At 40.5% G+C, this 21017-nt stretch overlaps 2 protein-coding genes and 2 non-coding genes across 4 annotated transcripts; all 4 read right to left on the bottom strand.

Annotated features, from left to right (window-relative positions):
• Positions 1 to 2019: 2019 nt before the first annotated feature.
• LOC124788438 lies at positions 2020 to 9300 on the bottom strand. Its single transcript, XM_047255709.1, has 2 exons — positions 7632 to 9300; positions 2020 to 2024 (listed from the first exon to the last, which is right to left on the bottom strand). Exons 1-2 carry the CDS (start codon positions 9298 to 9300, stop codon positions 2020 to 2022), a joined length of 1674 nt encoding a protein of 557 aa, XP_047111665.1.
• Positions 3953 to 4115, bottom strand: LOC124790892. The gene has a single exon (XR_007016357.1). It is a non-coding gene; the product is annotated as a U1 spliceosomal RNA (small nuclear RNA).
• Positions 9301 to 9440: 140 nt separating the features above from the next.
• Positions 9441 to 19583, bottom strand: LOC124788439. The gene is made up of 2 exons (XM_047255711.1): positions 17915 to 19583; positions 9441 to 9613 (listed from the first exon to the last, which is right to left on the bottom strand). The coding sequence occupies exons 1-2, from the start codon at positions 19581 to 19583 to the stop codon at positions 9441 to 9443; spliced, it is 1842 nt and encodes a 613-aa protein (XP_047111667.1).
• On the bottom strand, positions 14236 to 14398 carry LOC124790893. The gene has a single exon (XR_007016358.1). It is a non-coding gene; the product is annotated as a U1 spliceosomal RNA (small nuclear RNA).
• Positions 19584 to 21017: the final 1434 nt, after the last annotated feature.

The raw sequence follows: 21017 nt of genomic DNA on the forward strand, positions 1-21017 counted from the left end.
TAAGATTCATGCATTAGACACAAACTTATGACTGAGTCCAATTCGTAGAAATGCGAAATGATGAAAACAGCGTTAAAGTTTGTAAGATGCTTTAGTGTACCCTATGATGTCTTCTATGAACTAAAATTCCCTGGTTGATATTATATTCCATGATCTTATTGGTTCTTTGCTTCATTCTGTGCATTCAGTTTCTTTCCCATTTTCCTTGCCTCCTTGGTGAATCACTCTGAACATCTTTTTCTCTTTTTTGGTGAATTTAATCTTCACATGTATTCCTCCTTCAAAAATTGTATCGTGTTTTGGTCCACAGGTATTTTAAGTCTGTTAGTTACTTTTAATTTGCCATTGATTCCATTGCTGAAAGTAGTCACAGAATCATAGGTTTATATTTGCACTATTCTTCTCCCAGAAAACCAGTCTCCAGACATGTCTTCCAAATTTTGAAATTTAATGACTCAATCATTTTGTGTGAAACCATCCACACAAGTGAAACTGACAGTTAAGTTAGTAACTACTTGACGAAGTGTGTGTGGAGTGATCAGCACAGACACACCAATATACATTTTTCTCTGTAAGAGATAGAAAGATTTTGTGTTGCAATCTTCACTTGTGTAAGGCTAAATGAACGAAGAATTTTTTGGGACAGATTTTGAAAACTGGTTTTTGGAGCCCAGCTAACCGTGTCCACCCTCTTAACAGTATTTTTCAACGATATTTCTATCTATACTAGCTAGAATTGTTCAAAGAGATCCCATCAGCAATGAGAGAAGCTCATCTTAATTCGCCATTGGCCTTATGTATAGCAAAACAGGCCTGATGCCTTGTACCTAATATCCATACTTAATAGCATGGACAATTACAGACAATAACTCCCACCACAGTAATTTTTACAGAAAGTTAATAGTATGTTGGACGAAAATCCCACCACAGTAATTTTTACAGAAAGTTAATAGCATGTTGGACAAAGTTTCTTCAGAATTCTAGGTCTCATATGGACTGCAACTTGGAGTAATTTTTAATACTTGAAGACATTAATGGAAGAACATGAGAATAGATGAGTATATCTTCTTTTTGCTTCGCAAGTTCAGAAGGTTTGATGATGAATGAGCAGTATACAGTTTCTCAGCAGGAAAGACACAGTGGTGTACAAGATCTGGACATTGGTTGAGAAAAGATTAGAGACTGAAAACTGTTTTAGGTGTGTAGGAGTTACTTAACCATCTAAACTGTAAAAGTGTTTATGGTAGAAACAAGGTTGCTCAGTGCAAATTTACAACGAGTCGATTAAATTGTGTATTCTAGATCTGCCCTAGTGAGCTGGTTCACTCTCACGCTGAGCACTGGGCAACCGGCTGCCTCATGCTGATAATATGATGTGGAAAGGTGGGATGAGTGAGTGGAAGGCAGGGGCGGGAGGGGTCAAAACAAGACATGTTCTATGGAGATGTATTGTTTCGTGGTGGCTCATTAATGCGTATTACGACAGATTTATATTCTAAGACTGGTGTAGTAATGAGAAATTGAAGTGAAATGATACATATTTTAATATTTTGGTGAAGTGGCGTTAAGATGGAGCAGCTAAGGACGAAAAATGTTGTTTCTTACGATCCATCCAGCATTATGATGAATACCATTTTAGGGCGACACTTCTCAATATGATGGAACCATGCTGCAAACATCAAGGCCAATATTATAAAAAAAGGATTATGTAATTGATATGTGTTGCAGCATTATGACACTTTTTTACTCAGATAATTGGTTTGGTTCAAGTCCTACACAACTTGAGACCAAATAACTAAGAGGCATGTTAAATGTGATGATACATAATTAGCTAAATTATCACATTGTGTGTTCAGCCAGCACAATATAGCTGCCCAAGTGTGTGTGTGAGAGAGATTACTCCAGTTCGTTAAAGAATTTGTCCAAAAGCTAGCGAAGTTTCTTTTCTTTATTTGTGCTCCTGTCGATGATTCAATCCTCCTATTGTATGAGGGTTTATCTTCTTTACACCTAAGTTGTTTAATCTGAAATGTACAAACAAATATAATGAATGTTTGTGGTACCACAATAATTCAAACAGAACATGTCATTTGCAGGTTCCTTTTCTGGTTTCAAGATTCTATAGTATATTGAATCTTTACAAAAGAGTGGAAGAATACACTTTACAGAATAATCAGTAGTAAAAGTGGCTGCATTTACAGAGGAGTGGAAGGATACACACTATGTAATAATTAGTAAGAGTCACTCTGTGTGTGTGTGTGTGTGTGTGTGTGTGTGTGTGTCATAAGCCTTTGATGAACTGACAGATGGCATTGATTCAGTTGTCAGGGCTTTCTTCTCTTGACAGTATGTCACGTCTTCATAGAAATGTTCTATTTGGTCGATGCACGATGAGTTAGAAAAGGTTATCCACAACCGTAAGTAAGTGGACAAGTAAACTCTTTGCATGCTGCTTACATTAAAACTCCAAGGTTGTTTCTTCAAGACTGATGTTTGCCCTTGTAATGCTTCATTATTGTACAGAATAGGACGCTAGAATAGTCACACCGACGATTCGGAATTCTCACTGTAGAACACATATCAGTAAATCATTACATGGATGCATATGTCACATGCTGTGAAATGGTCAGGACCACCACAACAAGAAGGTGACATGATATGGATGATTTAGTAACTGTTTAACATTACTTCTGCGAGCTGTATAAATGCACTGAAATACAGCGATATTGTTTAGTGGAACTATAAAAAAGCTTTATATGAAATTTCTCTCACTGTTATATGAACACTATTATATGCATACTGTAGTGAAGTATCTTCAAATCGTTATTTTATATCAATATTACGGGAAGGGAAGGGGCAGCAGATGAGATGGCACCGTTTGGCATATTTATTTACCTTAATTATCAAATGATCATCTAGCAAATGATCTAGGAATTGTCAAGGTAGTGCAGTGCACATCAATAGCTCGAAATAGGCACAAAATATATAACATGTTTTAGAAGGACAGGAACAGGTGGTCATGAGGATAGGAGAGTAGTCAGCCATAGCCTTGATTAAAAAACAATCTCAGCATTCGCCTGAGTTATTTAGTACAACCACAGAATACAAACATCAGAGTGGCCCGACAGAGTAATACCATCCTCCCAAATATGAGGTCAGTGTGTAGTAGAACTGATGGGTGCAAGGGGCATTAGATGGAAAGAGATAAAATAAAATGAGAAAATTGTCTCTGTACCTGAGTTGTTTAAAGACGTGTATTGGAAGCTGAACAGAAAAATTAAAATGAAGGATATGTATGGGAAAGAGAGTCTTGCAAAAGGTGAAGCTTTTACTAACATTAAACGGAATTCCAGTGGAGCTGAGGTAAAGATTAGCTAAATCTTATGTCTGAAGTGTAGTGTTGTACAGGAGCGAATCATGGACAGGTAAAAAGAAATATAATATGAGTTGTCTGAAACAGGAGGATATTTAGAAAGTTTCGAAATGTAACTATGGAGAAGATAGTTTTCAGGTAAGGTGGGGTGACATATTTAAGCCTGGAGAAGTAAGGAAGACAATAGTGGAAGAAAGATGATAATTGGAAGCTATCAGAACAAGGAAAAAATCTTGATGGGGCATTTACTGCATAGAAATTGTCTGCATCAAGGAGTTATAGGGGGAATAATGGAAGAAATGAGAGGAAGAGCATTGGAATGATGAAGACATTGCAAGTGAGCGACAGATAAGGGAGATTCTTACATCTGGACAAGAAGGAGAGCATTTTGTAGACTGTTCCTTATAATACAGCTATGTTCATAAAACTATCTTTACGGGTGAAAATCTTTTTGTTGTGTGTATCTTCGACTCAGCTTCTGCACCATATGGCAGGTAGCAACTTTGGTTCTAAAAATGTTGTTACATTCCATTGTGGATCTCCCATAATATGCATTTATCTATGTTTATTTGATATTAGACCGGGTCTGCGCGAACGCAGTCCCGACTACCAAAAATTATGCACCCGAGTTACCCACATTAGGGGTAATCGCAGGGGTCAGCCCAACCGAAGTGCAATGGAAGAGCCTCGTCCTGGAGGAACCGCCTTCATGATCACGGTATCCCCTGTGCCAGGTAAGTATGCTTTGACGCCCACAAGCTCGCCCCTTTACGTCATACAGAGCGCATTACAGCAATCGAGTGCACATCACTGTACACGTTATGTGTGGGCAGTTGTGCAATACATGGAGCCCGAAACGCTAATAAAATGCTTATATTTTGCGACTAAACTCTCCCATATTGTCAGTGGTGTCATCAAAGCTCTTAAAGACGGCATTTGACGAAACGGCGCTTACACAGGCCGTAGCTGTTTGGTCTAATTGGGCCGCGTAGTTCCATTCAGCGACAGCAGATGGCTCCCATACCGAGGGATGCGCGCGCATGAGATATCAGCTGCTCCCAGCATGCATTGTGGCCACAGTTAGGTTAGAGTTCTGTCTTCGCCAAGCCAGACACTTTGCGGTACTTTCGTAGAAAGTAAATGAGGCGTTCTTTATGGCTGTGTATAACAAATAGATTGTAGCCGTCCTTTCTGTATGACACAGCGTCGTATTCCGCATCGTTTCCATTTAGTTTTGCGACTAAAAGGGCACAAGTTGGTACGAACTATAATGGTAGTAGCCTGCGAAGAGTAATTCTTTAGGATATTTTTTAAAATTCTGTTGAGACAACTGTTCCTGTCAACCAATCACGCTGATCGATGTCGAAAGGCAATTCACTGCTCGTATAAAAACGGAAAATTTTCTCGAAAAACTTCTGTCACATTTGGTATGTTAATATGTAGAAAACTTTGACTAACATTTGCAGCAATGCGATAAAGAATTATGTGTCAATTTTCTGTTGTTCACAATCATCCCGTGAAAGCCAACCTTGTCAATATTTAGAATTTATTTGCGAAAAGAATCTCTCTTTGGACGTGTTCTTATTACATATTTACTGTATGTATGTTTGTAGCCTACTGCGAGTGTTTGCAGCTGTCGATGTGTTGATGAACAGAAAAATTATCTTGCATATAATTAAGGTTTACCTTACCATATGCTATTGCAATAAAATAAGTGTATATATGCAACAAAACAGAGATGTTAGGAGTTTCAGTGTCCTGCAGTATGGTTCCATATGTAAAAAGTAAGATACTTTGAAACATAAACATCCTTAAGAGATAAACCAGCCAATTACCCCTTATGAAACGATTATTTCTATATTCCAAGTCTGTGAAGTAAAATAAAAATAATTTCATTTATATAAAAATTAACAGTATACAAATTATATAGTTTATTCATTTTCGTGTTCACAACTATATTAATGTAATACTAAAATTGATTATAAAAGATACAATCTAGTTTCCTTTCCTAGAGCAAAGAATAAATAAACAATAGGGGGATTTCAGTTTTGAGAAAGCAAGATTGCCTGTAGGGTAAATATGATGACCATGTGCTCACTGTGTACTAATTAATAAGAATTATACTGTGATTTGTTGATTTTAGTCGAGACAGTCCAACACGAACAATGTCACTTTCAATATTTTAACATGTCACCTGCTTCCCACTGTCTCATCAGAGAGTGAAACATCCTGGGTATGTTACTGATTAAATTAGCTACCCCAGAAACTAACCATTTTATCTGTGTATATGAATTCATTATCTTCACCGAGATTTAGATGATCCTAGACCTTCCATTGTCATGATTAATTTTTTTATCTAACGAGGTTTCCATCACCAGGAATCTTCTAAGAGGGTAGGTGAAGTTATTATACAATAAAGTTAGAGTACATTCTAACTTTGTTCCTCAGAAAAGATGAGAGGTAATTTCATGAAGAAATATGCATACAGTCAACAAGAATGACATCCACTTGTATAAATAACTATGTTGCAAATATCTTAATTAACTATTAATTTTCATCTTACTAAAATGTTAATTTTCATGATTCCTTGAAAACTCAGGAAGAAATAACTATTTGTGTTTATTCAAATTTGATTTTATACTTATAAAACATACTTAGAATATTTACTAGGTCGTCACTGCCGTCGTCGTCGGCTGATACTCGTATCCGAGTTTTCATTTCTCTCCTGAGATTTCCTTTGTCACGGTTCAGGCGTGGAAGTGTCGTTGATGGCTTAGCAATCCAATCCTAGCGTGGAACAGGCGGCCACAGACATTACAGCTGATGGAAGGTGGAGGACGTGGCTGAGCCTGGAGGAGTTTACGTCTCTGGCGTTTGTCATTCTCCATTCTTCGACGTTCCAGCTCAAAGTTTTGAAGAGCATTTGAGGTAACTGAGCGCCAGCGACTTCGGTCTTCTGCTATTGTGGACCAGTTACTCGGATCGATGTTCAAGTTTTTCAGATTTTTCTTGTACTGATCCTTATAACGTTTGAGAGGGGCACCTCGTGGCCTTTTACCTGTGCTCACTTCGCTGTACAGCATTTGGCGTGGAAGTCTGTCATTTTTCATCCGCTGGACATGTCCGACCCATCTGAGTTGATGCCCAATGATAAGAGCTTCCATGCTATGCATTTTTGCTCTCTCTAGAACAGCCGTGTTGGATATGAAGTCATCCCATTTTAGGTTCATGATATATCTTAGCTTCTGTTGGTTGAAGTGTTCTAGTTTCTTCAGATCGCAGCGATACAACGTCCAGGTTTCGCAACCATATAGCAGGGTGGAAATGACTACAGCTTTGTACACCATCAGTTTGGTGTACAGTGTTAGGTCTTTATTCAGGAAGACACGCTTTGTAAGACGACCAAATGCTACATGTGCAGCACGTATTCTATTCTCCACTTCTTTTCCAGATGAGCAGTTGGATGACAGTATGCTTCCCAGGTAGAGGAAATGGTCCACTTGTTCCAGGAGTGTATCATAGATGGATATGCTGAAGTCAGGAACGGAGGAGCCAGGAGTTGGCTGCGCCATCACCTTTGTCTTTGAAATATTGATGGAGAGACCAAATCGTTCGTACGCCCTGCTGAAGGAATCAACTGACAGCTGCAACTCTGCAGGTGAATGAGCTGGAGAGGCATTGTCATCAGCATACTGCAGCTCTGTCACACGAGTGGTACTGGTGAACCTTTTTGAATGGAGTCTGGACTGGTTGAATAATCCTCCATCAAACCTGTACTTTAGTTCTATTCCTGCATTGTTTACGGTTGTCTCGTAAAGCATAGCTGCCAGATACAATGCAAATAATGTAGGTGCAAGAACGCATCCTTGTTTAAGCCCACTTGTTATTGGGAATTCACCAGTCATTTCATTCTGGCAGAGGACCTGTCCAGTCATATCAACGTGGAGAGCTTCAATCAGGTCAACAAAATGTTCAGGGCAGCCGAAGCGTTTTAAGACCATCCACATGGCTTCTCTGGGAACTGTATCAAAGGCCTTTTCTAGATCGTAGAAAACAAGTAGTAAAGGCTTTTGCTGTTCTCTGCACTTCTCCTGTAGTTGTCGTGCACAGAAGATCATGTCAATTGTCCCTCTTGAAGGTCGAAACCCGTATTGAGACTCAGGTAGTATAGTCTCTGAAAGTGTCTGGAGGCGATTTAAAAGGATTCTTGCAAAAATTTTTCCAGTGACAGAGAGTAGAGATATTCCCCGGTAGTTACCACAGACGCTTTTGTCGCCCTTTTTGAAGATGGTGACAATTGTGGAGTTCTTCAAGTCAGCTGGTACCTTGCGGGTTTCCCACATTAATATAATAAGTGAGAAGAGTCTAGTTTTTAGAGGCAAGCCGCCACCCTCAATAAGCTCCATCGGGATGCTGTCAGGTCCAGGAGCCTTCCCAGGTTTCACACTCTTGAGTGCCTTGCAAAATTCTTGAAAAGTTGGAGGATCAGCCAGACAGGGTTTTGGAGGGTGCTGTGGTACATTTTTGAGAAAATCTCCAGCGGCAGTAGAAGGGCTGTTTAACAGTGAGCTGAAGTGCTCTTTCCAACGATTTAAGATGTCCTGACTTTCAGTAAGAATGGTGGAGTTGTCAGCAGCTTTAAGTGCTCCTGATGATGAGCGGATAGGTCCATACAGCTCTTTAATACCAGCATAAAAGCCACGCAGGTTCCTTGCATCAGAAAGATTTTGGAGTTCTGTGGCTTTCTGTTGCCACCATTTGTTCTTGATTACTCGTATTTCACTTTGACATTTCTGCTTGAGTTCTAGAAAGTGTGCTTTCTTTTCTGCGCAGGATGGATCTTGAGCAAGGGATAGGTAAGCATCCTGCTTTGCATTGATGATGGCTTGGATTTCTCCGTGGTTGTCATCAAACCAGTCACTTCTTTTCTGTGCACTACAACCAACAACATTCTCAGCAGTTTCTTTGATGATGTTCTTTAATGTGGTCCATTCTTGTTCGACGTCATCTGTGGTTGCTGGAGCTTTGTTAAGTTGTTCGGACAGTATGTCTTGGAAGTGTGAGCGAACATTTTTGTTGTTCAGGTTGCTTATGTTGAATTTTCTGCGTGGTGGGTTTGAAAAGTGGGATCGTGGCTTGCGATACTTCGGTACTCTCAAACGGCTGACTAAAAGTCTATGGTCCGTCCAGCACTCATCGATGTTTAGTGCTGCTTTTGTGATGAGAATGTCTTTCTTGTCACGCTGTCGCGTAATAACGTAGTCTATAAGATGCCAATGTTTGGAGCGTGGGTGCATCCATGTGGTCTTATAGCGGTTACGCAAACGGAATTGGGTATTGGAGATGAAAAGCTCGTGCTCAGCACACAGACCAAGAAGTAGCAACCCATTTGCATTGCAGTTTCCCACCCCTTGTTTACCCATGACATCTCTCCAAAAACGGTTGTCCCTTCCCACTCTGGCATTGAAATCACCAAGTAAAATTAATTTATCTTGAATGGGTATTTTAGAGAGAGTACTGTTCAGTTGGTGGTAGAACTGATTCTTTGTGTCTTCATCACTGTCTAAAGTAGGAGCATATGCAGAGACGAAGGTGATGAATCTGTCTGAACCAATGGGTACTCTAAGAGTCATCAGTCTTTCATTAATTGAGACAGGTGTAAGTCGAAGATCTTTCACTATTTTCGTTTTTACGGCAAATCCTGCACCATGGATGCGTGGTTCTCCTGCATCCTTTCCCTTCCAGAAGATGGTGTACCCTGAACGTACCTCACTAATGTGTCCCTCACCTGAGAGTCTTGTCTCACTCAAGGCAGCAATGTCTATATCTAGACGGGCTAGTTCTTGGGTGATAAGAGCAGTTCTTCTCTCTGGTCTGTAATTGTTCACGTCCAGGAGGGTCCTGACATTCCATGTCCCTATTGTCATAATCATTTCATTCTTCTTTTGTTTACGTCCGCAGTATAAGGAGTGACCTACTGGGTGCGGATTCCCAGCCCGGTTCAAGTGTGACTTCCGATGTTTAGCCCACATTTTCTAGGGCCTTCCCCATTCAGGGTGGGCAGCGGTCATCCTAAATAGGCCTGCCCAGTCGCAGGTGCAGGACCGGATTCCCGAGTAGTCACACGGGTTCTCAGGAAGGCGACCATCACACACCTGCCGCCAGTGTGCAGGTCCAGACTAGTAGCTTCCAGCCTCACTCGGAGCCTGCTACCATCGTCCTTATCCCATCGCCATTGGTCTTTAGAGAAAATGACAGGAGAAATTGCCATTTGCGTGAATTTGTTTAAGGTGGATTACAGCTTGCGAGGAAGTGACCCACACACTATGATTCTGGAACAATTCATCACGGCACATATGTATGTGACATGTGACTTCCGGTACCAGAACTGCAACGAACTGCCGCGAGCTCAATGATGGCTGAGCGGCGCCTTTACAGCCAGTTCGTCTGGTATGACCTCTTCCGCCTCCACGATGTTTGAGAACCTGGGATATAAGATTCTTCTTCCGCTCGCTTCGCCGTTGGGTCGGAGGGTAGATAATAGATACTAGAGAGGAAAGTGAAAGACACCCTTGGGCCTCGGAAACCTAATACCGTTGGGGTCGAAGAAACCAAGAGTTGGCCGATGGGGGCCGGATAGGAAAGGAAACAGGAGGAGCCTGACACAAGTAAGTGGAAGTAATGCCAGGCTTAGCTAAGGGCCCGTGTGGATGCCACCCACATACTCCCAAGACGGGAGCCCACTGCACTCCATGTAGAAACAGATATATAATGTGTCGAGTTACTTAAACCCTTTCTATACTATTTGTACACGATAAAAAATTTATAACTTACAATTTTTCAGTGTTCAACTGAAATTGCGATGTGTGTTGTAGGCCATCATAAGTAGAATATCCTCTGAAAATTACTGTAAGATTCATGCATTAGACACAAACTTATGACTGAGTCCAATTCGTAGAAATGCGAAATGATGAAAACAGCGTTAAAGTTTGTAAGATGCTTTAGTGTACCCTATGATGTCTTCTATGAACTAAAATTCCCTGGTTGATATTATATTCCATGATCTTATTGGTTCTTTGCTTCATTCTGTGCATTCAGTTTCTTTCCCATTTTCCTTGCCTCCTTGGTGAATCACTCTGAACATCTTTTTCTCTTTTTTGGTGAATTTAATCTTCACATGTATTCCTCCTTCAAAAATTGTATCGTGTTTTGGTCCACAGGTATTTTAAGTCTGTTAGTTACTTTTAATTTGCCATTGATTCCATTGCTGAAAGTAGTCACAGAATCATAGGTTTATATTTGCACTATTCTTCTCCCAGAAAACCAGTCTCCAGACATGTCTTCCAAATTTTGAAATTTAATGACTCAATCATTTTGTGTGAAACCATCCACACAAGTGAAACTGACAGTTAAGTTAGTAACTACTTGACGAAGTGTGTGTGGAGTGATCAGCACAGACACACCAATATACATTTTTCTCTGTAAGAGATAGAAAGATTTTGTGTTGCAATCTTCACTTGTGTAAGGCTAAATGAACGAAGAATTTTTTGGGACAGATTTTGAAAACTGGTTTTTGGAGCCCAGCTAACCGTGTCCACCCTCTTAACAGTATTTTTCAACGATATTTCTATCTATACTAGCTAGAATTGTTCAAAGAGATCCCATCAGCAATGAGAGAAGCTCATCTTAATTCGCCATTGGCCTTATGTATAGCAAAACAGGCCTGATGCCTTGTACCTAATATCCATACTTAATAGCATGGACAATTACAGACAATAACTCCCACCACAGTAATTTTTACAGAAAGTTAATAGTATGTTGGACGAAAATCCCACCACAGTAATTTTTACAGAAAGTTAATAGCATGTTGGACAAAGTTTCTTCAGAATTCTAGGTCTCATATGGACTGCAACTTGGAGTAATTTTTAATACTTGAAGACATTAATGGAAGAACATGAGAATAGATGAGTATATCTTCTTTTTGCTTCGCAAGTTCAGAAGGTTTGATGATGAATGAGCAGTATACAGTTTCTCAGCAGGAAAGACACAGTGGTGTACAAGATCTGGACATTGGTTGAGAAAGGATTAGAGACTGAAAACTGTTTTAGGTGTGTAGGAGTTACTTAACCATCTAAACTGTAAAAGTGTTTATGGTAGAAACTAGGTTGCTCAGTGCAAATTTACAACGAGTCGATTAAATCGTGTATTCTAGATCTGCCCTAGTGAGCTGGTTCACTCTCACGCTGAGCACTGGGCAACCGGCTGCCTCATGCTGATAATATGATGTGGAAAGGTGGGATGAGTGAGTGGAAGGCAGGGGCGGGAGGGGTCAAAACAAGACATGTTCTATGGAGATGTATTGTTTCGTGGTGGCTCATTAATGCGTATTACGACAGATTTATATTCTAAGACTGGTGTAGTAATGAGAAATTGAAGTGAAATGATAGATATTTTAATATTTTGGTGAAGTGGCGTTAAGATGGAGCAGCTAAGGACGAAAAATGTTGTTTCTTACGATCCATCCAGCATTATGATGAATACCATTTTAGGGCGACACTTCTCAATATGATGGAACCATGCTGCAAACATCAAGGCCAATATTATAAAAAAAGGATTATGTAATTGATATGTGTTGCAGCATTATGACACTTTTTTACTCAGATAATTGGTTTGGTTCAAGTCCTACACAACTTGAGACCAAATAACTAAGAGGCATGTTAAGTGTGATGATACATAATTAGCTAAATTATCACATTGTGTGTTCAGCCAGCACAATATAGCTGCCCAAGTGTGTGTGTGTGAGAGATTACTCCAGTTCGTTAAAGAATTTGTCCAAAAGCTAGCGAAGTTTCTTTTCTTTATTTGTGCTCCTGTCGATGATTCAATCCTCCTATTGTATGAGGGTTTATCTTCTTTACACCTAAGTTGTTTAATCTGAAATGTACAAACAAATATAATGAATGTTTGTGGTACCACAATAATTCAAACAGAACATGTCATTTGCAGGTTCCTTTTCTGGTTTCAAGATTCTATAGTATATTGAATCTTTACAAAAGAGTGGAAGAATACACTTTACAGAATAATCAGTAGTAAAAGTGGCTGCATTTACAGAGGAGTGGAAGGATACACACTATGTAATAATTAGTAAGAGTCACTCTGTGTGTGTGTGTGTGTGTGTGTGTGTGTGTGTGTCATAAGCCTTTGATGAACTGACAGATGGCATTGATTCAGTTGTCAGGGCTTTCTTCTCTTGACAGTATGTCACGTCTTCATAGAAATGTTCTATTTGGTCGATGCACGATGAGTTAGAAAAGGTTATCCACAACCGTAAGTAAGTGGACAAGTAAACTCTTTGCATGCTGCTTACATTAAAACTCCAAGGTTGTTTCTTCAAGACTGATGTTTGCCCTTGTAATGCTTCATTATTGTACAGAATAGGACGCTAGAATAGTCACACCGACGATTCGGAATTCTCACTGTAGAACACATATCAGTAAATCATTACATGGATGCATATGTCACATGCTGTGAAATGGTCAGGACCACCACAACAAGAAGGTGACATGATATGGATGATTTAGTAACTGTTTAACATTACTTCTGCGAGCTGTATAAATGCACTGAAATACAGCGATATTGTTTAGTGGAACTATAAAAAAGCTTTATATGAAATTTCTCTCACTGTTATATGAACACTATTATATGCATACTGTAGTGAAGTATCTTCAAATCGTTATTTTATATCAATATTACGGGAAGGGAAGGGGCAGCAGATGAGATGGCACCGTTTGGCATATTTATTTACCTTAATTATCAAATGATCATCTAGCAAATGATCTAGGAATTGTCAAGGTAGTGCGGTGCACATCAATAGCTCGAAATAGGCACAAAATATATAACATGTTTTAGAAGGACAGGAACAGGTGGTCATGAGGATAGGAGAGTAGTCAGCCATAGCCTTGATTAAAAAACAATCTCAGCATTCGCCTGAGTTATTTAGTACAACCACAGAATACAAACATCAGAGTGGCCCGACAGAGTAATACCATCCTCCCAAATATGAGGTCAGTGTGTAGTAGAACTGATGGGTGCAAGGGGCATTAGATGGAAAGAGATAAAATAAAATGAGAAAATTGTCTCTGTACCTGAGTTGTTTAAAGACGTGTATTGGAAGCTGAACAGAAAAATTAAAATGAAGGATATGTATGGGAAAGAGAGTCTTGCAAAAGGTGAAGCTTTTACTAACATTAAACGGAATTCCAGTGGAGCTGAGGTAAAGATTAGCTAAATCTTATGTCTGAAGTGTAGTGTTGTACAGGAGCGAATCATGGACAGGTAAAAAGAAATATAATATGAGTTGTCTGAAACAGGAGGATATTTAGAAAGTTTCGAAATGTAACTATGGAGAAGATAGTTTTCAGGTAAGGTGGGGTGACATATTTAAGCCTGGAGAAGTAAGGAAGACAATAGTGGAAGAAAGATGATAATTGGAAGCTATCAGAACAAGGAAAAAATCTTGATGGGGCATTTACTGCATAGAAATTGTCTGCATCAAGGAGTTATAGGGGGAATAATGGAAGAAATGAGAGGAAGAGCATTGGAATGATGAAGACATTGCAAGTGAGCGACAGATAAGGGAGATTCTTACATCTGGACAAGAAGGAGAGCATTTTGTAGACTGTTCCTTATAATACAGCTATGTTCATAAAACTATCTTTACGGGTGAAAATCTTTTTGTTGTGTGTATCTTCGACTCAGCTTCTGCACCATATGGCAGGTAGCAACTTTGGTTCTAAAAATGTTGTTACATTCCATTGTGGATCTCCCATAATATGCATTTATCTATGTTTATTTGATATTAGACCGGGTCTGCGCGAACGCAGTCCCGACTACCAAAAATTATGCACCCGAGTTACCCACATTAGGGGTAATCGCAGGGGTCAGCCCAACCGAAGTGCAATGGAAGAGCCTCGTCCTGGAGGAACCGCCTTCATGATCACGGTATCCCCTGTGCCAGGTAAGTATGCTTTGACGCCCACAAGCTCGCCCCTTTACGTCATACAGAGCGCATTACAGCAATCGAGTGCACATCACTGTACACGTTATGTGTGGGCAGTTGTGCAATACATGGAGCCCGAAACGCTAATAAAATGCTTATATTTTGCGACTAAACTCTCCCATATTGTCAGTGGTGTCATCAAAGCTCTTAAAGACGGCATTTGACGAAACGGCGCTTACACAGGCCGTAGCTGTTTGGTCTAATTGGGCCGCGTAGTTCCATTCAGCGACAGCAGATGGCTCCCATACCGAGGGATGCGCGCGCATGAGATATCAGCTGCTCCCAGCATGCATTGTGGCCACAGTTAGGTTAGAGTTCTGTCTTCGCCAAGCCAGACACTTTGCGGTACTTTCGTAGAAAGTAAATGAGGCGTTCTTTATGGCTGTGTATAACAAATAGATTGTAGCCGTCCTTTCTGTATGACACAGCGTCGTATTCCGCATCGTTTCCATTTAGTTTTGCGACTAAAAGGGCACAAGTTGGTACGAACTATAATGGTAGTAGCCTGCGAAGAGCAATTCTTTAGGATATTTTTTAAAATTCTGTTGAGACAACTGTTCCTGTCAACCAATCACGCTGATCGATGTCGAAAGGCAATTCACTGCTCGTATAAAAACGGAAAATTTTCTCGAAAAACTTCTGTCACATTTGGTATGTTAATATGTAGAAAACTTTGACTAACATTTGCAGCAATGCGATAAAGAATTATGTGTCAATTTTCTGTTGTTCACAATCATCCCGTGAAAGCCGACCTTGTCAATATTTAGAATTTATTTGCGAAAAGAATCTCTCTTTGGACGTGTTCTTATTACATATTTACTGTATGTATGTTTGTAGCCTACTGCGAGTGTTTGCAGCTGTCGATGTGTTGATGAACAGAAAAATTATCTTGCATATAATTAAGGTTTACCTTACCATATGCTATTGCAATAAAATAAGTGTATATATGCAACAAAACAGAGATGTTAGGAGTTTCAGTGTCCTGCAGTATGGTTCCATATGTAAAAAGTAAGATACTTTGAAACATAAACATCCTTAAGAGATAAACCAGCCAATTACCCCTTATGAAACGATTATTTCTATATTCCAAGTCTGTGAAGTAAAATAAAAATAATTTCATTTATATAAAAATTAACAGTATACAAATTATATAGTTTATTCATTTTCGTGTTCACAACTATATTAATGTAATACTAAAATTGATTATAAAAGATACAATCTAGTTTCCTTTCCTAGAGCAAAGAATAAATAAACAATAGGGGGATTTCAGTTTTGAGAAAGCAAGATTGCCTGTAGGGTAAATATGATGACCATGTGCTCACTGTGTACTAATTAATAAGAATTATACTGTGATTTGTTGATTTTAGTCGAGACAGTCCAACACGAACAATGTCACTTTCAATATTTTAACATGTCACCTGCTTCCCACTGTCTCATCAGAGAGTGAAACATCCTGGGTATGTTACTGATTAAATTAGCTACCCCAGAAACTAACCATTTTATCTGTGTATATGAATTCATTATCTTCACCGAGATTTAGATGATCCTAGACCTTCCATTGTCATGATTAATTTTTTTATCTAACGAGGTTTCCATCACCAGGAATCTTCTAAGAGGGTAGGTGAAGTTATTATACAATAAAGTTAGAGTACATTCTAACTTTGTTCCTCAGAAAAGATGAGAGGTAATTTCATGAAGAAATATGCATACAGTCAACAAGAATGACATCCACTTGTATAAATAACTATGTTGCAAATATCTTAATTAACTATTAATTTTCATCTTACTAAAATGTTAATTTTCATGATTCCTTGAAAACTCAGGAAGAAATAACTATTTGTGTTTATTCAAATTTGATTTTATACTTATAAAACATACTTAGAATATTTACTAGGTCGTCACTGCCGTCGTCGTCGGCTGATACTCGTATCCGAGTTTTCATTTCTCTCCTGAGATTTCCTTTGTCACGGTTCAGGCGTGGAAGTGTCGTTGATGGCTTAGCAATCCAATCCTAGCGTGGAACAGGCGGCCACAGACATTACAGCTGATGGAAGGTGGAGGACGTGGCTGAGCCTGGAGGAGTTTACGTCTCTGGCGTTTGTCATTCTCCATTCTTCGACGTTCCAGCTCAAAGTTTTGAAGAGCATTTGAGGTAACTGAGCGCCAGCGACTTCGGTCTTCTGCTATTGTGGACCAGTTACTCGGATCGATGTTCAAGTTTTTCAGATTTTTCTTGTACTGATCCTTATAACGTTTGAGAGGGGCACCTCGTGGCCTTTTACCTGTGCTCACTTCGCTGTACAGCATTTGGCGTGGAAGTCTGTCATTTTTCATCCGCTGGACATGTCCGACCCATCTGAGTTGATGCCCAATGATAAGAGCTTCCATGCTATGCATTTTTGCTCTCTCTAGAACAGCCGTGTTGGATATGAAGTCATCCCATTTTAGGTTCATGATATATCTTAGCTTCTGTTGGTTGAAGTGTTCTAGTTTCTTCAGATCGCAGCGATACAACGTCCAGGTTTCGCAACCATATAGCAGGGTGGAAATGACTACAGCTTTGTACACCATCAGTTTGGTGTACAGTGTTAGGTCTTTATTCAGGAAGACACGCTTTGTAAGACGACCAAATGCTACATGTGCAGCACGTATTCTATTCTCCACTTCTTTTCCAGATGAGCAGTTGGATGACAGTATGCTTCCCAGGTAGAGGAAATGGTCCACTTGTTCCAGGAGTGTATCATAGATGGATATGCTGAAGTCAGGAACGGAAGAGCCAGGAGTTGGCTGCGCCATCACCTTTGTCTTTGAAATATTGATGGAGAGACCAAATCGTTCGTACGCCCTGCTGAAGGAATCAACTGACAGCTGCAACTCTGCAGGTGAATGAGCTGGAGAGGCATTGTCATCAGCATACTGCAGCTCTGTCACACGAGTGGTACTGGTGAACCTTTTTGAATGGAGTCTGGACTGGTTGAATAATCCTCCATCAAACCTGTACTTTAGTTCTATTCCTGCATTGTTTACGGTTGTCTCGTAAAGCATAGCTGCCAGATACAATGCAAATAATGTAGGTGCAAGAACGCATCCTTGTTTAAGCCCACTTGTTATTGGGAATTCACCAGTCATTTCATTCTGGCAGAGGACCTGTCCAGTCATATCAACGTGGAGAGCTTCAATCAGGTCAACAAAATGTTCAGGGCAGCCGAAGCGTTTTAAGACCATCCACATGGCTTCTCTGGGAACTGTATCAAAGGCCTTTTCTAGATCGTAGAAAACAAGTAGTAAAGGCTTTTGCTGTTCTCTGCACTTCTCCTGTAGTTGTCGTGCACAGAAGATCATGTCAATTGTCCCTCTTGAAGGTCGAAACCCGTATTGAGACTCAGGTAGTATAGTCTCTGAAAGTGTCTGGAGGCGATTTAAAAGGATTCTTGCAAAAATTTTTCCAGTGACAGAGAGTAGAGATATTCCCCGGTAGTTACCACAGACGCTTTTGTCGCCCTTTTTGAAGATGGTGACAATTGTGGAGTTCTTCAAGTCAGCTGGTACCTTGCGGGTTTCCCACATTAATATAATAAGTGAGAAGAGTCTAGTTTTTAGAGGCAAGCCGCCACCCTCAATAAGCTCCATCGGGATGCTGTCAGGTCCAGGAGCCTTCCCAGGTTTCACACTCTTGAGTGCCTTGCAAAATTCTTGAAAAGTTGGAGGATCAGCCAGACAGGGTTTTGGAGGGTGCTGTGGTACATTTTTGAGAAAATCTCCAGCGGCAGTAGAAGGGCTGTTTAACAGTGAGCTGAAGTGCTCTTTCCAACGATTTAAGATGTCCTGACTTTCAGTAAGAATGGTGGAGTTGTCAGCAGCTTTAAGTGCTCCTGATGATGAGCGGATAGGTCCATACAGCTCTTTAATACCAGCATAAAAGCCACGCAGGTTCCTTGCATCAGAAAGATTTTGGAGTTCTGTGGCTTTCTGTTGCCACCATTTGTTCTTGATTACTCGTATTTCACTTTGACATTTCTGCTTGAGTTCTAGAAAGTGTGCTTTCTTTTCTGCGCAGGATGGATCTTGAGCAAGGGATAGGTAAGCATCCCGCTTTGCATTGATGATGGCTTGGATTTCTCCGTGGTTGTCATCAAACCAGTCACTTCTTTTCTGTGCACTACAACCAACAACATTCTCAGCAGTTTCTTTGATGATGTTCTTTAATGTGGTCCATTCTTGTTCGACGTCATCTGTGGTTGCTGGAGCTTTGTTAAGTTGTTCGGACAGTATGTCTTGGAAGTGTGAGCGAACATTTTTGTTGTTCAGGTTGCTTATGTTGAATTTTCTGCGTGGTGGGTTTGAAAAGTGGGATCGTGGCTTGCGATACTTTGGTACTCTCAAACGGCTGACTAAAAGTCTATGGTCCGTCCAGCACTCATCGATGTTTAGTGCTGCTTTTGTGATGAGAATGTCTTTCTTGTCACGCTGTCGCGTAATAACGTAGTCTATAAGATGCCAATGTTTGGAGCGTGGGTGCATCCATGTGGTCTTATAGCGGTTACGCAAACGGAATTGGGTATTGGAGATGAAAAGCTCGTGCTCAGCACACAGACCAAGAAGTAGCAACCCATTTGCATTGCAGTTTCCCACCCCTTGTTTACCCATGACATCTCTCCAAAAACGGTTGTCCCTTCCCACTCTGGCATTGAAATCACCAAGTAAAATTAATTTATCTTGAATGGGTATTTTAGAGAGAGTACTGTTCAGTTGGTGGTAGAACTGATTCTTTGTGTCTTCATCACTGTCTAAAGTAGGAGCATACGCAGAGACGAAGGTGATGAATCTGTCTGAACCAATGGGTACTCTAAGAGTCATCAGTCTTTCATTAATTGAGACAGGTGTAAGTCGAAGATCTTTCACTATTTTCGTTTTTACGGCAAATCCTGCACCATGGATGCGTGGTTCTCCTGCATCCTTTCCCTTCCAGAAGATGGTGTACCCTGAACGTACCTCACTAATGTGTCCCTCACCTGAGAGTCTTGTCTCACTCAAGGCAGCAATGTCTATATCTAGACGGGCTAGTTCTTGGGTGATAAGAGCAGTTCTTCTCTCTGGTCTGTAATTGTTCACGTCCAGGAGGGTCCTGACATTCCATGTCCCTATTGTCATAATCATTTCATTCTTCTTTTGTTTACGTCCGCAGTATAAGGAGTGACCTACTGGGTGCGGATTCCCAGCCCGGTTCAAGTGTGACTTCCGATGTTTAGCCCACATTTTCTAGGGCCTTCCCCATTCAGGGTGGGCAGCGGTCATCCTAAATAGGCCTGCCCAGTCGCAGGTGCAGGACCGGATTCCCGAGTAGTCACACGGGTTCTCAGGAAGGCGACCATCACACACCTGCCGCCAGTGTGCAGGTCCAGACTAGTAGCTTCCAGCCTCACTCGGAGCCTGCTACCATCGTCCTTATCCCATCGCCATTGGTCTTTAGAGAAAATGACAGGAGAAATTGCCATTTGCGTGAATTTGTTTAAGGTGGATTACAGCTTGCGAGGAAGTGACCCACACACTATGATTCTGGAACAATTCATCACGGCACATATGTATGTGACATGTGACTTCCGGTACCAGAACTGCAACGAACTGCCGCGAGCTCAATGATGGCTGAGCGGCGCCTTTACAGCCAGTTCGTCTGGTATGACCTCTTCCGCCTCCACGATGTTTGAGAACCTGGGATATAAGATTCTTCTTCCGCTCGCTTCGCCGTTGGGTCGGAGGGTAGATAATAGATACTAGAGAGGAAAGTGAAAGACACCCTTGGGCCTCGGAAACCTAATACCGTTGGGGTCGAAGAAACCAAGAGTTGGCCGATGGGGGCCGGATAGGAAAGGAAACAGGAGGAGCCTGACACAAGTAAGTGGAAGTAATGCCAGGCTTAGCTAAGGGCCCGTGTGGATGCCACCCACATACTCCCAAGACGGGAGCCCACTGCACTCCATGTAGAAACAGATATATAATGTGTCGAGTTACTTAAACCCTTTCTATACTATTTGTACACGATAAAAAATTTATAACTTACAATTTTTCAGTGTTCAACTGAAATTGCGATGTGTGTTGTAGGCCATCATAAGTAGAATATCCTCTGAAAATTACTGTAAGATTCATGCATTAGACACAAACTTATGACTGAGTCCAATTCGTAGAAATGCGAAATGATGAAAACAGCGTTAAAGTTTGTAAGATGCTTTAGTGTACCCTATGATGTCTTCTATGAACTAAAATTCCCTGGTTGATATTATATTCCATGATCTTATTGGTTCTTTGCTTCATTCTGTGCATTCAGTTTCTTTCCCATTTTCCTTGCCTCCTTGGTGAATCACTCTGAACATCTTTTTCTCTTTTTTGGTGAATTTAATCTTCACATGTATTCCTCCTTCAAAAATTGTATCGTGTTTTGGTCCACAGGTATTTTAAGTCTGTTAGTTACTTTTAATTTGCCATTGATTCCATTGCTGAAAGTAGTCACAGAATCATAGGTTTATATTTGCACTATTCTTCTCCCAGAAAACCAGTCTCCAGACATGTCTTCCAAATTTTGAAATTTAA

Source organism: Schistocerca piceifrons, chromosome 3 (assembly GCF_021461385.2).
Source record: "Schistocerca piceifrons isolate TAMUIC-IGC-003096 chromosome 3, iqSchPice1.1, whole genome shotgun sequence".
In the NCBI taxonomy this organism is placed as follows: Eukaryota; Metazoa; Arthropoda; class Insecta; order Orthoptera; family Acrididae; genus Schistocerca; species Schistocerca piceifrons.